A 17,053-nucleotide genomic window follows, 5' to 3' on the forward strand; every position below is an offset into this window, starting at 1 on the left:
AAGATAAATTAGGCACTTTACACAGATGCAAAACTATACACAACTCCTTATCTTCGAACTTCTGCAAGCTGGTTTCACATCAGGAATTACTTGGACCGTGCTGACAAATCATCTGAGTTAGGGTTCAGATTGGATTTGCAGTTCTTGAATCAAGTATGTTGGGGGAGGTGACAAAATCTCGAGCTAAACCCTCCCCACCCCCACCCCTCAGACCACGCTGAGCCTGCCCAGAGGTTGCTCAACCCTGAGCGGTGGGCCAGAGTCCAAGGCTGCGGGAGAGGGAGGGCAGCAAGGATTTTCGGCCCCGTTCTCGGCTCCCGAAACAGATGGAGCCTCTTCAGGTGCCAGGCGCGCGCCGGTGAAGGGCGCAGGGAAAGCCCAACACCTGGCCCGGCGAGGAACCTCGCACGGCGGGCGGGCTGCGCGTGGGGCTCTAATCTGCTCCCCACACCTGCATTCGAAAGGAGGCCGGGGCTCTCCCGGCGGCTGGGTCCCGAGGGTGAGAGGAAGCTGTTAAAAGGCTGGCGCTGGGAGCGCAGCGGGGGACGCGCTGTGGTTGCGGGGCGTGGGAGGCCCGGCACGCCTGGGCGGAGGCCCGAGGGAACGAGGCCACTGGCCAGCCTGGAGAGCTCCCTTTATTTTTTTCCTTCGCCTTGTGGGGCCATTAGCCAGTGACTGTCCTAGCTTTACAGTCAGCCCGGCGACTTTTACACCTTTCTGCTGGGCGCTGTGAGCTCGCCACTGGACCTGGCACGAGGCGCTCAGGGTCGCGCCCGCCCCCGCGACCCACTCCTGACGCCCAGGCCTCTCCCCTCACTCTCTCCTCGTCCTCTTGGGCGCCGTCACCGTCTGGGGTTTGGGTTTCCTCAACACAGGGCTTCCCTCTCTTGGGAAGGAGGAGTTAGAACCCCTCCCTTTCTCCCCCTCCTCCACCCACGGCCTGCCTGATTTTTTTAATCTAATCTCTTATTTAAAGTCAACAGAGAAGCAGGAACCCCGGGCTCCTGCCAACGAGATATTTTAGAATAATTCCCCAACCTCTGCCTAGAGTCGCGGGTAGCCTTAAGGAACCTCGTTTTCTCCTTCGTGAAGATTTAAGCAGCAAGGAGTGGGGGGCTTTAAGGGCTCTGCGGTTTTGGTTGGGGAGGGGGGAAACGAGTCATATAAGACGAATGAATTCCAAATATTAAAAATATAACAGAAGAGCGTTAATTTGGAGAGCCTTGAATCAAATCGAGAGCCTAACGCCCAGGGGAGCTCCCGGGCAATAAGCCTGCAGGTGTCCCTGTCTTGGGAGGAGGTGGGGGGCAGGTGAATGCTCAGCGTGTGACCCTGGAGAGGGCGGGTCCTGGCCATTGCGGGATGTGCCCATAGAATCGGCGAGCCCACACGCACGCACGGAGGAGTCAGGCCGAACAGACATCCCACGCCTGTTCCCTGGGTCTTTGGCACCGGACCGTGCCCTCTGAGCCTCGCCCATCTCCCTCCACAGCTGGGCGGAGACCACTGTTCTCTGCATTCCCAAGGAGCCTCCAACCTGCTCGAACCCAAGGCAGTTAAAGGCTCCCAGCCTTTCGGCCGTCCTGCCTTTTCCACTCTTTTTTCCCCCGCCTCCCGCCAACGCCCCCAGATCTCTGGGGCTCGCCCTTCCTGAAAGTAGGCGAGGCCCAGAAGCTGAGGCTGGGGCGAGGAAGGAGGGCGGAGCGAAGGCCGGGGGCCGGGGGCGTGTCTTCCCGAGCCCCGCCCCCGAGTGCGCGCGCGGTGGCGGCGGCGGCTGAGCCCAGCTCTGAGAGACAGGTACCGCTTAGGCGCCATGTTGTGAGCGGAAGTGGGGAGCGCGCGGCTGCCGCTGTTCTGCTGGGAGCGGGCGCGGGAACCGGCGGCGGGGGGCGGAGCTGTAGTCCCCGCGGCGGAAGGAGGAGAGGAAGAAAGGGGCGAGACCCGGTGCCGGGCAGCGGCGCGAGGCTCTCGGTTGGCGCGCGGCTCTCGCTTGGCGCGCGGGCGTCTCCAGCTGGGCGCGCGGTGTTCGAGGGTCGGTGCGGACGCCGAACCCTTTGCCGGGCAGCCGCCGCCGCTGCCGTGGGGCTCGGGCGGCGACTGAGTGGGGCCGGCCGCGGGGCGGGCGGGGAGGGAGGAGGCGGTGAAGGCGGCGGCGGGCCGGGGGGGGAAGATGCCGCTGGCGCAGCTGGCGGACCCGTGGCAGAAGATGGCTGTGGAGAGTCCGTCCGACAGCGCTGAGGTGAGTGCCGCCGGGCGGCCGGGGCCGGCGCGCCCCCTCCCCTCCCCTCTCCTCTCCTCCCCTCCCTCCTCTCCACTCCACCCCGCCGGCCGGCTCCGTTCCCGGAGCCCGCCGCTCGGCCCCTTTCTCTGGCGCTGCGCGTCCCCTCGCTCCGGGATTCCGGTTCGGGTAGTTGTGGTGGTCTATTTGCCCTTCTGTTTCTTCCACCCGTACCCTCCCTCCCTCGCTCGAGGGGCTGTGGTGCCGTGGCGCGTGGGGTTTGGAGTGGGCGCTGGGGCTTTGCAAGGAGACAATTTGAATCAACTTTGCGTGGGGGGAGCGGGAGGCGGAGCAGGGTCTTACGTGGAGTTGGGAAGTTTGGCCCTGCGTGGTTGGGGGCTTCCATGGACCTTGGTGGCTTTGCGGGCTGAGCGAGGGGTATGGATTTGTTTTACTACGGAGCAGGGACTCTTGAATCCCGCCCGGGGACGGGGTTGCAGCGGGGAGACGAGCGCGGGGGCAGGAACCGCCCAGGGCAGGGCTGGAGACCTGCGGGGGTTTCGGGGAAGGGGTGCAGGACAGCCGAGGGTTTCTGCCCCCCCATCTGCCGCAGCGGTTTCTGCTGCTGCAAAGGAGAAAGTGGAAGCCTGAGGTCTCCTCCTACTCCCGTTTCTGAGGTCCCTGAGCTCCAGGACCCCGTTCTTGTGAGTTTAACTTGAGTTTCCTGTCTGTGGAGGTGAGAGGGTGATATTCAAGGAGATCGGCAGCCGCCTTAAAAGGCTTTCTGGTTTTCTTCTCCCGGGATCTGGTGACCGTCCCCGAGACACGCACCCGAATGCCAAAAACCCAAATATACCCAAACAGGACAAAACAGTTCCCCCGGACACACCAGAGCACCGAGCTTTTTGCAGCCGCCCCCGTCCCAGAACCAACTCGGGGTCTGCAAAAATAACCCAGACAAGACCCATTCCAGGGCATCCGCGCTCCTCTCCGGAGTGGAAAATCAATTCCTGATGGTGGCGCGTCTGTGATTCTTCCTTCTTGACTTTTTGCTGTCTTCTATCCCCGCAGCGGACTTTGGGGGATTACAGGATGATAGGCTGCGTGTGTGTAATAGTTACTGTGTGAGTGACCCCATTTCTGGAAAGCATGACTGAAACGCGGGGGCGGAATGGGGCAGGCTCTGATGAGTGGTGTACTTGGCGGCAGCCGCTGCCCTGCCGGCCTCCGCAGTGTGAGCGGTGGATAGGGTTACTGGTTACGTCAGTAAGACCAAGGCTCAGTTTGATCTGAGATGCGGGACACAGTGTTCGGGAATAATAAAGGGGAAGGGGAAAGGGAGGGGGATCAGTTCCAATCGCTTTTCAATTTTTTCTTAGTCACTTCCACTGCTGTATAAAATGCTCTGCTTAATGCAAGTAGAGTTGTAATAGTGCTTACGATTGGTGCTTGGCATTTTGCTACTTGGATCGTATTTTTAAACCCTAAACTAAACGCTGCTCTTTAATAGAAAAGACATTGATATGTGTTACCTAAATTTTTTGAAAGGAAATCATGCTTTTAAGACTGGCAGAATTATGAGAATTTCATTTAAAATTATGTTAGCCAGGCTAATAATATAAATCTTTTATAAGAAAATCAAATTTAGAATGTTCAATCATCCTGTGAATGGATAGTGTGAAAAATAGTATTTCGGGGCTCTTTTCATTTTTTTCCCCTCAGAATTTTTTTGGTTAAATAATACAGCTAAAAGGTTAATACAATATGTTCTCAAAGTGCTGACCTTGTGGAAAGAAATGTAATTTGCTTTGAGCCTGAATTTTAGATGCAGACATTAACATTTGCAACTCATAATCAGTCCGCATTTCTGCTTGGCACGTATCAATGTGTAAAAAAAATCATTTAAAATTCCATCTTATCCTTTTTCTGTATATCATACTTTTGGATAAGGAAGGCACAAAACTGATATTTATTTAGGACTTAACTATACAAGACACTATGCTACATGCTGTTTCATTTGATCCTTCCTATAACCCAAGAGAGTAGGATTATGGTCCCCATTGTTACAGATTGAGAAACTGAATCTCAGAAGTTAAGGGCACTAAGATTAAATAGTAAATGGTAGAGCCATAATTCAAGGCCAGGTGGATATAATTCATGTACTTTGCTTTATATTAGAGTAGTTGCTTCAAATCCTTTGTGGAAAAATTCATAGTATAAAAAAATAAGCCTGTAGTTAGAGGTCCCGTATTTTTCAGAAACAATTATGGTATTACAGAGGTCTCATTTGTTAAAGCCTAGTTATTTCAGTTACTGTCATGGTTTCCAGAACCTGGAAGATAGGATTATACAATTTGCCATTTTGAGAGAATTTTCTTGATATTCTGTCATAAGGTATGTCAAAACAGAGCTATTGTTACCTGGATTTATTAAAACTAAATTTTAACAAATTTCCTTTAAATATTTTGTTGTCTTTAATTGTTCAACTGTTTCAAGTAAATTGTTTCTGATACAAATTTAAAATACTGAAGCCAGTAAAGAAAAGGTTGAGAATGTTCATTCGGAAGTCTAATATTGGACTTTTATTATGCCATCTCCTCCCCAGTCAATTCTAAGCAGAGAATAATTGTATTTTACCAGACTAAAATCATGTTTAAAAATAGTCATTTTACTTGAGTAAATAATCAAATTTTTTCTCTCCAGGCTAAAAGATTTCAGGGTTGGTCTCTATAAAAATTTACATTTGCCCTAGCCAGTTTGGCTCAGTGGTTAGAGCATTGGTCCATGGGCTGACCAAGAGCATGTACCTTGGTTGCAGGCTAGATCCCCTTGTGGGAGACAACCAATCAATGTGTTTCTCTGTCTCTCTCCCTCCCTTCCACTCTCTAAAAAAATCAATGGAAAAAATATCCTCAGGTGAGGATTAACAAACAAACAAACAAACAAATAGAATTTACATTTATGGTCTCATCCCTAGTAGAACTCTTAAAAACAGGAACTTTTTTTTCTCTGTATCTTCAGCACTTAACACAGTGCCTGGCACACACATATTATGGACCGAGTAGATGTCCACTGAATGAATTATGAAGGTCAGGAATTGGGTGATTATCAATCTTATCTCTGTTCTTATCATTTTACTCTTACATTGAAGTATGAACAATCTTAAAACACCTGAGCACCTCACCAGAAGTACAGGCAGTTTCTTCATTCCTTTAGAGGACCTTCCTGCTTTAAGACCTCACACAGGTCTCATGGTGCTTAAAACAAAACAAAAACCCTTGTGGTTGAACTCAAACATGGGTCAGAACATGATAGGCTAGAATAAGGCTGAATGTTTGAAGAAGCAAATTTAGGATAATAAAGGAGGTACTATGTTAGCAAAGTCAAGGTTGGTACAAGATTAAAAACAAAATAGCTTCCTAAATAGTCCAGGTGAATTCAGAATCTTTAAGGAGTTGTTTCAAGGTGCTAGTATGTTTTTGAATATTTGACTGCTTAGGAGATGGATTTCAAAGAATTGTGGCTATCCTGTTCTACAAATTCCTTGCCACTGCTAATATTTACTAAATCATAAGCCTGACCTAAAGTGATATGATTTTTTGATAAATGATAGTAAAGCTAAATATGAAAAAATTTCAAAAATAAAAGTATTATATAAAAATAGCCACTTTGAATTCCTTTAAATAACAAGCACCCATAGTGCATTGAAAAATAATAACTATATAAATATTTTCCTTACAAAAAATGAGACCCTTGTGTTGGAAACCATCTTCAGTGGTTGTGCAGCCATTTTTAACCTCAATGATTCTATTGGATTCTATAGTATTTCTACTATATCAATATTAGATTTCTTATATTTCATCTGTAGGGAAAAACATTCTATTAAAGTATAATCATTGATTTTGCAAAAAATGTTTTATTAAGTTTCTTTTCCTTTTCCTGTTTCATTTTTACCACCTTTCAGGTTTTTTTCTTTCCCCCAAGTGAAGATCTGAGGAGAGGACAGGTATTGTTACATGTCAACTGTCAAGTAACTGTGACACATTACTGAACATTTCATTGTTTTCAATGATTATAATATATCAGTTTTTGTTAAACTAAAATTTAGGAAAGTTTGCTTTATTTTGGTACCTTGATCCTATACTAATGGGGTTGATCCAAAATGTGAAACTTCTTTGATATATTTAAATTTTAAGATAAAGAAGTAAAATTATCTAATTAAAGAAACAAGTATAGGCAGATTTTGCCTTTTCTTTAGTATGTTTACAGAAATCACAATGAGTATTATTCTGTTTTATATAAGAAGAGTGGCATAATTGGGATGTGTACTCTTGACCAAGGATATGACATTTTGTAAATTATAGAGTGATAAAAAATGTAGCAGGCTATCACAAGTCTGAATTGCAGAAGAATTGTTCTAAAGATTTTTTTTTTTTAATGTATCATCCACTAAAAAATTCATACCATTGTGGTCATTGACAAGATTTGCTCTAAAGTTTCATGCTCAGAGGCATGTGATCTGCCAGACTGGTAATGATGGGTGATGTCAAGTGGCCCAATTTGCCAGTATAGACTGGATGCTTTAGATGCAGTTGTTCAGATCACAGTGTACGACAATGACATCTTAGTCTCTTCTCGGTAATGCATGAGTGTGATAGTGCCCAGGTGATACGTGCTTTGGTAGATAATAAGTTTTAAAGCATTGGAATGCTATTGTGCAAATATATGTTACATATCCTATTCCCCAATTCACATAATAGAAAGACAAAACAAGCAACTGTATTTTAAATCTTGGCATTAGATGCCCCCTCCCTTTCAGAGTCGGTATAGTTTCCTGTATCATTTATCTGGAACGTTATCAGATATACCAGTTTATCAACTTAATACCAAAAAGCATAAAAGCAAAGCAAAAACAACTATAAATCTTAATTGCTAAGTAAAATGTATGGAGTTAACAAAACCAACACAAATATACTATATACATTTTATAAAACAGATTCGAGATAAAATGTGTGCATATAGAACAGAACTGTTATTTAATACATTTGGCCTATAAAATATTTCAATTTTACTTATCTCCTTACAATTTGGAAGTCATTTTGTGTGATAATTTGGATGTATGGCAAAGTGCTAAAGAACATAGCTTTGGAGTCATAAAGACCTGGATTTGAGTCCTAGCTCTGCCACTTAATAACTTTCTAATCTTATGCAAGTTATTTAATGTTTCTATGCTTCAACATCCTAGTCTGTAAAATAGGGATGAAAATAATATCTACCTCATGGGATTGTGGTGAGAATTAAATGAAATGATAATATATGCAAAGCACTTGGTTCAGTACATGGTTTAAGTGTTTAATAAATAATAGTTATAATGAATCATCTCTAACCAATATCTGAGGAAGTTCTTTGTTTTTTTCAGAATCAAGCAGAACAAATACAAATGATTTGTTTGATTGATCTATTTAAACAGAACCATTATAATATCTGAATATGATTGTAAGGGTAAGATGAACAGAAATCTCTTGAATCTTGTTCTTTTTTTGTATTGTTCCCCTCATTGATATTGTCTTTAAAGGGGGAAAACAGATAAAAAACATTTTGAAGAATATGTGTGGAAGAAGGAAGAAAGGGAAATATGTTCACATTTCAGCATTGCTCAAATTGGAAGGTGCCTTACAATCAATGGCAAGTCGTTAATTAGCAGTAGGTTTTTTCCTTAGTGATACATAAGATAATAGTGTATCTTACACATGATGGTGTCTTTTAATCAGTGAAATATGATATATCCTGTATGTCAACCCCTTGAGGGAAGTGTATCCCTGAAGAAATGGATAAAGTAAATATATAGCATTAGTAGGTAGAATTTTAACTTTTGAAAACATACCAAAAGAAAATGTGCTTTTTAATTTTAGGATCAGTTAGTTCTGTTAATTTCATTTTTAGGGACAACAATTCATAATGCCACACCTCCCTCCCAATTAGTCTAAACACATTTGTTTTGGTCTTTTGAATATGCCGTGAGTAACTGGATTTTCCTGTCTAGGAATATAATCCTTTAGATTTGGTCTGTTAGGTGGTATTGATACTTAAGGAACTTTAAATATCACTTACAATATTTTTAACTGAGAAGTCTGTATCTGTACCCCAACAACCATCTCCCCCACCAAAAGAAACGAAGCATGGCATAATGAAATAAATTTGGGAATTGTGGAGTTAAACAAGATTTGACCAATATCTTTACTGCATAACTTCTTAGAACTTTTAGGATTGATGAATCTGCAAAAAGGATATATTCCCATCATTTGAGACTTGATGTAAGAACCTCTTTTTTCTGAACCATCTATGAAGTCTCAAAGGACATAAATGCTTTGCAGAACACAGTTTTGGAAAGTCTAATAACTACAGTAACATGATCCAGTATTGCCTGGAAATGAACTGTTATGTTTAATTGACTGTATCAAACCTTTTTCTTTAACTGTCAAGAGTTTTTATTTCATTTTAAATTGAAATATTTCTAAATTAAATTGTATAATTTTCCATCTTAATAGTGAACTAAAAATTTAAATTAATAATTTAAATAAAAGTTTAAATAATGTAAACTTTTTAATTCAACATTCTTACAAGTAATGGTCATATTCTACCTTAAAGTCAAACTAATGGCCCCTGCTAAATGTCCCCTTCATTGACTTTTTCTGTAACTTATGTGTAATATTCATAGTTTTTAAAGACTTTTATCATTTGCTACTTATTGCTGCTGTCAATCTGCCTACTTCTTCTTCTTTTTTTTTAAATTAGTTGCTTCTAATTTGCAGTTACTAGCAGACAGATAGCTAGGCTTAATGATATTTTGATGCAGCCATTTTTAACTTCGGAATGTTGTTACTTCATCTTTTAAAAAGAATTACACTTACAGCTTACCAAACAATGTAAAATAGCATCCTCACCCTTTTTCTGATGTCTGCCCATCATATACACATACTTCTGGGGTCAGGAGTATTTGATGGGCATATTACCTACTAATAAACTAATTTTATGCTTCAACATACCATAACAGAATGGCTCAATTACTGGCATTACCTACTCTGCATATTTACCTTCCTGTCTTGAAGCTGTCAGCTAGGAAGGAATGTGAATGAACTAAAGAACAAGCAGCTAAAAGACGGAAAGCTGGCCTACTGCCCCACCTGGAGTCAGGTCTCCACATTGTCTTTTAGGCTGTGTTTCTGTGTGTGGGGAGGGGGGTGTTAAAATAGTGCTAGTTTCCTGAATATTAGATAACTTACACTTCTGTGTAAATCCAGAAGTGCTTTTATATTTCCTGTCACTCTTCTCCTTTGTTAATATAAATAGAATTACAGCAATACGTAAATCAGATGTCCCATCTTGATGAATATATCCATGGTTTCTTACATACCTTAAACACTAATTATGTTTTATCCACCATGTAAATTGATTTTTATAATCTGACATATGATGATGATCTCATATTCAAATCTGACTTGGTCATCTAGATTTCTCAGAGCTTGGCCTTTAATCCTTTGGTCCACAAAGCTTGTTATAGGAAACTTGGTTCAGTCATTTGATAGGTGTTAGAAGCAGATGTCAAATGATAGCCTGAAGCAAAAGATCATTTTGACATTAATAGATTGAAGTGCATCTCAAGTGCAGTATTTTGGGAGAAATCTTCACTCCAGAAATCTTGTAGAACCTATATCTAAAATCTCAGTTACCAGAATGTTATTTCAGTTCTTCATATTTAGGGGCAAAGGTGTCTTCCTGAAAACCATATAAAATAATGGGAAAGATTCACTTAAAATGTTTTTTTAAACTTCTAGATTGGCATTATTCAGCAGTGACTAGCACCTGTGGTTATTGAGCACCTGAAATGTGGCCAGTGTGGCTGAGGAACTGAATCTTAAATTTAATTTTAATTAATTTAAATTTAAATAGTCCCTGTGGCTATTGACTACCACATTGAACAACACAGTTCTAGGTTATAGAACCCTTTTTCTACACTGGTGTTTTTCAGCTCCACCCTATATTATTTATATATTGAAATTAATAGGCTAAAGCTTTTTCTAAGTGAAAAGTATATTTAATACACTTTTTCAAATTATGGTTAATCAGCTTTGTTTTGTCTTTCTCCTACCTTGAAGATTTTGATAAGCCCTGCTAGGTGGTACATGCCCAAATCACCATTCTGCACTTTCTACAACTTCACTAGTTTTACAGTGACATTTCTCATTCAAGTGATAACACCAACACATTGGCAAATTTTAGTTTTCAAAATATGTTGCATTTTTCACTATACTGTGCTATATTAATACTGGAAAGGGGGATTGATACATCTTGGAGACTAAGATTTACTGAATGCCCCCTCTGACTAGACACTTTTGTATTTCCATTTGAATGAGGTAGACATAATTATCCTCAGGTTACTGATAAGGAAACTAAAGTGTAGAGAGGTTAAGTAACTTGCTTATGGTTGCATAGCCAGTAAGTGGAGGAGACAGAATTTAGACCCAAGTCTCACAGATTGCAAATTCCATTGGCTTTCCACTAGACTACCCTGCTCTAGTTTAGGTGAGTGGTTCAGTATAGATGAAATCTACAAAGGAGAGAGGTTTCAGGGCATTTGCATGAGTAGATGTTTTTATGGGAGTGTATAGGTAAAGTTAGAAAAATAAAATAGATACTATGCTCCAAATACAGTATGGGTTAAATAGGCTTTTGTGAACTGGCCTGAGAAGCAGCCTTTATGATATTGTATGGGAAAATGTTTTGAGATATCTAAGCAGCTATCTTATAAATGAACATTTGAAACAAAAACTATAGTATTGGAAAAGGGGGGACTGCCTAGATGTTACTTAACAGCTCTCCATACAGAAGTGTCTAGTTATGTGCTGAGTAACTGCTCTGTTTTTTAACTGTAGCGTATTAAATCATTACCTCTTTGTATTTGCCTCTTCTTTTCAGAAAAATCTATTTTACACTCCCTCAAAGTACCAGAAAACAGGATCTGGCTCAACCTGGAAAAGTTGCCAATTATCTTGCTACAGTATAAAAGGAAATTTAAAGAAAAGTTACACAATCATTGGTGTTTTTTGGGGTGAGGGGGTTAAACTTAGGTCAAATAGCCCTAATTAATCTTTTTTATTTATTTTAAAAAAAAATTTAATATGTCTCTTGATTTCAGAGAGAGGAAGGGAGAGAGAGAGAAAGCTAGAAACATCAATGATGAGAGTCATTGATCGACTGCCTCCTGCATGCCCCCTTTTGGGGATCAAGCCTGCAAACTGGGCATGTGCTCTGACCGGGAATCGAACCGTGATCTCCTGGATCATAGGTCGATGCTCAACCGCTGAGCCACGCCCAGCTGGGCTAATCTTTTTTAAAATTGAGGTATGATTTACCTACCGTAACATTTACCCTTGTAAAGTATGCAATTCAGTGGTATTTAGTCTATTCACAAAGTTGTGCAACCATCACCACTAATTTCAGAACATTTTTATCACTCCCAAAATAAATCCTATACTCATTAACAGTCACTCCCTATTCCTTCCTTCTCCCTGTCAACCAATAATCTACTTTTGCCTGTAAATTTGCCTATTCTGGACATTGCATATTAATGGAATCGTACAATATGTGTCTTTTGTGTCTTACATCATTTACTTAACATAATGTTTTCAAGGTTCATCCATGTTATAGCATGTATCTGCTTCATTCCTTTTTATGGCTGAGTAATATTCCACTGTATGGATATACCACATTTTGTTTATCCATTCATCAGTTGATGGACATCTGGGTTTTCACTTTTTGGCTATATAAATAATACAGCTGTGGACATTTGTATACAAGTTTTTATGTGATCGTGTATTTTCAGTTCTTTTGGGTAAAAACTAGAAATGGAATTGCTTTGTCATGCGGTAAGTCTGTATTTAACATTTTGAAGAACTGCCAAATTGTTTTCCAACTTGCTTGTACCATTTTATATTCCTACCAGCAGTGTATGAGGGTTCTAATTTCTCTATATCCTCACCAACACTTGTTATTTTCTTTTTCATTATAGTCACCCTAGTGTGTGTGAAATGGTATCTCATTGTTGCTTATAATTTGCATTTCCCTAGTGACTAAGGATGTTAAGGATCTTTTCATGTGCTTATTGTCTGCTTGTATATGTAAGTAACTCTCATGCTTATTATGTTACTGATTTGTGGACTTAAATGGAGTTTTGCTCTAATGCTGATATAGAGGATCCTTATCTATGTTATGTTATATACATAATTCACAGAAAACTTAGTTTCAGTTTGTGCTTTTAAAAGATTTCCTTCACTTCTAGATGTAATAAATACAAAACTTTTCCTAGAACAATGGTTTTCCACCTGGGTTAGTAGAGCCCCATGTTCTGTGGAAGTACCTTAGGATACCTCATCACCTGGGCCACCCCTTCTCCAGCCAGAGCAGAATTCCTAAAGGAACACAACAAAGAGTTGAAGGTTAATTATAGAAAATTATAGAAAGAAAGCAAAGATTGAAGCAGTAATAATTTCCTTACAGTCTTCTCAGTCTTGTTATTCTATTTTATAGTTTCTTATTTAAAGCAAGAGTACAGGTATTAATTGAAGGTCAATCACAACAAAAGTTATAGAATATCTTAAATTAAGCATGTCAACAGATAAATGAATTATTTTCAAGAACTCGTCTCTTAAATAAAGTGAAATATATAGGCGTTTTATTTAAAGAAGTAAAAATGCACAATAAAACCCATATTTGCCTCCTTTTCTTGAAGTTCCTGCTGGCCATTGGTATAATTCAAGAAGAATATCACACTGGATGTTGATAGCAGTAAGGGGGGGTTACTTAAAGCGATAAATGTCATAGACATGTTAATAAGATTTCCTTGGATTATTAAAAAGAAGAGCTCATAAATGAGTTTCAAAGTGATCTTTTCTCCCTGGCTGTTCTGAAAGTGTATAGTATAGTATAGTATAGTATAGTATAGTATAGTATAGTATAGTACTAGGTGATAATGAGTGAAATAGAATTCTTTTCTTTGGAATATTATAGTCTAAAAGTACTGAGGTAGACAGACAGTTGGAAAACACTAAGCAAGCTAAATTAGCCAGGAATGATATAAATAGATGTAATTGGATCGTTAGGGCAAAATTATGATCTATAATTTTATAGCAGTTTCCATAGTACATTTTTAACCATAATGTGGAAAACTAGGAAATAAATGTTTTCACCCCCGACACCCAATAAAGTTCTTTTTAACACACACACACTACCCCTGGATGGCAGGGCTAGTTGACACTCTACTTCCCCCTGTCCCCTCCCAAGTTTCTCTCTCTGGATTGGGTGCTGTAAAAGCCTCCAACCTAAAACCACTAACAGGCACAGACAAAATGGGCCCCAAGAAAAAGCCTGTTCTGGTTAGCCAGATGACTGGGGAAAGGGTAGGCTAACAATAGCAAACTTTTTTTGTACTACACACCCTACATAGCTAAACATCAACAGAAAAACACCCTAGTCCAAGGAAGCAAGTGGCAGTGCTCAGATTCCTCCACTCAGTGGTGTTGGCTCGGTAGATCAGGGACCTAATCTCCCATTCCTTGCCTATCAAAAGCAGACAGCACTTTGATTCCCTCTGCTAGGTGGTTTTGGCAGGGTGATCAAGGACCCAATCTTTCCTCATCCCACCCCCTGCAGGAGGTGGTGCTTTCACTAGGGTAGTGTCAGCCAGGTCCAGTAGACAATTGAGCCTTCACTCCAACTTGGAAGCAGTGAGACTTATCAAGGTGGTGTGAGGCAGGGCTAGTCTCCACTAAGCCTCCCCTGCCCTGTGTCAGCTGAGCTTCCACCCTCACCAAACATTAAGGCAGAACAAGATGGTTGGAGGTAGGCTAGTTAACACTGCTTCCCCCCTCCCCTGATGTAAGTGGGGCCCACTGGGGAGCTGAGACTCCACCCTCATCTGGTATCTACCAGGGGGAACAAAGTGGTGGATGGCAGGGATAGTTGGCACTCTGCTTCCCCTTGTCCCCTCCCAAGTTAACTGGGGCCTTCAGGGGACTGAGCTTTCCACTCTACCTTGCAGCAACAGAACAATGTGAGTCAGCCTTCTGCTTCCCTACCCACTATTGTCAGTGGGGTCTGTCAGGAAGCTGAGCTTACACCCCTACAAAGAGGGAATGAGGTGGTGCAGGTTGGTGCCCCACTTTCACTGGGGCGGAGAGTGGAGCTGAACTTCCATCCCACCCATCTGCAAAAATGCAGTGTGACTCATTGCTCCACTTTTGCCAGGGTGATGTCGATGGAGCCCAGCAGGAAGTTGAATAAACGCACTCACCCTGCCCGCACACTTATATCTCAACTGTTGGACAGCCTACTAAAAAAATTAAATGGGATCCAGAGTCTTGTAATCTCCAAAATGTCTATTATACGATTGAAGATCACTTATACTAAGAACCTGGAAAATGCAACACAAATGAGAAAACAGTCAACAGATACAAACACCAAGATGCTTCAGATGTTATAATTATCTGACAAGGATTTTAAAGAAGCCATCATAAAAATGCTTCAGTGAACAATCACAAACATTTGAAACAAATGAAGTGTTAGTCTCAGAAAAGAAATAAAAGGCATAAAGCAGAAAATGGACACTTTAGAACTGAAAAATACAATAACTGAAATAAGCATGGGATCAAGAGAAGAATGGAGATGACAGGAGTCAGTAAAAATTAAGATAGAGCAATAGAATTTGCCCACTCTGAACAACAGAGAAAAAAAACTGAAGGAAAAAAAATGAAGAGAGCCTCAGGGGCCTGGGGGGCATTAATAAAAGATTTAACATGACATCAGAGTCTCAGCAGAAGAAAAATGTGGACTGAAATGTCCCCAATTTGGCAAAAGATACAAGCCTACAGATTTGAGAAGCTGGCTAAACCCAAACAATAAAAACCCAAAATAATTCACACCCAGACACATCATAATCAAACCTTTGGAAATGAGAAGTTGTTTAATGGATATAGAGTTTCAATTTTACAAGATGAAAAAGTTCTGGAGATTGGTTGCACAACGTGAATATACTTAACATATTGAACTGTTCACTAAAAGTGCTTAAGATAAATTTTATGTGTATTTTACCACAATTAAATTTTTAAATCAAACTGTAAATAAAGAGAAATAATCATGAAAGCAGTTAGAGAGAAATGAACTATTACTTATAGGGGAACAATGATTCAAATGACAGGAGATCCCACGTTAGAAACCATAGAAGCCAGACGAAATGGCACACTGTTTTTCAAGTGCTGAGAGAAAAGAACTGTCAACCCAGAATTCTATGCCCAGTGAAAATATTCTTCAGGAATGAAGGTGCAATTAAAGCAGTCTCAGATAAAGCAAAGCTTAGAGAATTTGTACCAGACCCTGAAAGGACTGCAGGTAGTTCTTCAAGCAGAAAGGAAATGGTAAAAGAAGGATCTGGAACATAAGATTAAAGAGATAGGGATTACATGAATTCTATACAGTCTCTTCCATAAAATAGAAAAGACTTCATAACTCATTTTATGTGACCAGTATTGCCCTGATCCCAAAACTAAGAAAGCTACAGACCAATATCCCTCAAGAATACAGAACACAATCTTCAAAATATTAACAAAACATATCCAGCAATGTAGAAAAAACTATATGCTATGAACAAGTGAGTTTTATTTCAAGGATGTAAGACTGGTTCAGTGTTCCAAAATAACTCTATTTAGCCCATCATATTAAAAAGCTGAAGAAAAATAATATTAATGTAGAAAATGCATTAAACTAAATTAAACATTTATTCATAATAAAAACTCAGAAAACCAAGAATAAAAGGGGACCTTTCTTAACTTCATAAAGAACATTTACCAAAAAACCACAACTAACTTCACATTAATAGTGAAAGACTAAGTGCTTTCCCTTTAATATCAGGAACAAAGCAAGAATGTCCACTCTCACCACTGCTATTCAACATAGTTACCAGCATAATAGGCAAGAAAAGGAAGTAATAAAAGACATACAGATTTGAAAGGAAGAAATAAAACTGTCCCTATTTGCGAGTGATATGATGGTCTCCAATGAAAATCTCAAGAAATTTACATAAACCTAGAACTAATAAGTGAATTCAGCAAAATGATAAGAAACAAAATCAGCATACAAGAGTAAATTGAGCCCAGCCGGGCATGGCTCAGCAGTTGAGCATCGACCTAGGATCCAGGAGATCGGGTTTGATTCCCGGTCAGGGCACATGCTGGGGTTGCGGGCTGCAGCCGATCAATGACTTTCTCATCAGTGATGTTTCTACCTCTCTCTCTTCCTCTCCCTTCCTCTCTCTCAAATCAATAAAGATATCTTTAAAAAAAAAAAAAAAGTAAATTGAATGTGTGGAAACCGAAATGAAAAACAGTACCATTTGAAATTGCCCAAAAAGAAAATTTAGGTATAAATCTAACAAGATACAGAATTTGTGTGCTGAAAACTAAAAAAATGCTGATGAAAGAAATCAAAGGTCTAAATAAATGGAGAGATGTACCATGTTCATAGATTGGAAGACTCAACAGTAAAGATGTCATTTCTCCCCAAATTCTTCTATAGGTTTAACACAAGCTTACTCTAAAAGTTATATGGAAAGGTAAAGGAACTAAAATATTGAAAAGATAAAAGTAAAGTGGGCGGAATCACTGTACCCATTTTTAAGACTTACTATATAGCTACGGTAATAAAAATTCTCTAGTATTGCTGAAGGGATAAACACATAGATCAGTGGAACGGAATAGAGATCCCAGAAGTAGACCCATACAAGTA

At 40.6% G+C, this 17,053-nt stretch overlaps 1 protein-coding gene across 3 annotated transcripts in view; it reads left to right on the forward strand.

The window, feature by feature from the left end:
• Positions 1-1,774: 1,774 nt before the first annotated feature.
• Positions 1,775-17,053, forward strand: part of RPS6KA3 (ribosomal protein S6 kinase A3) — a 97,597-nt gene continuing 82,318 nt past the window's right edge. Inside the window, exon 1 of one of the 3 annotated variants that reach the window (XM_081124961.1) lies at positions 1,775-1,797. Coding sequence is in view for 1 of the 3 variants with exons in the window: in XM_081124958.1 (XP_080981084.1) it covers positions 2,171-2,239 (69 nt within the window). In the remaining 2 variants the exon portion in view is untranslated. Of the gene's footprint in view, positions 1,798-1,842; positions 2,240-17,053 lie in introns of those variants that run through there. The other 2 variants (XM_081124958.1, XM_081124960.1) reach the window with 2 other exon arrangements.

Source organism: Miniopterus schreibersii (assembly GCF_964146895.1).
Source record: "Miniopterus schreibersii genome assembly, chromosome: X".
In the NCBI taxonomy this organism is placed as follows: domain Eukaryota; kingdom Metazoa; phylum Chordata; class Mammalia; order Chiroptera; family Miniopteridae; genus Miniopterus; species Miniopterus schreibersii.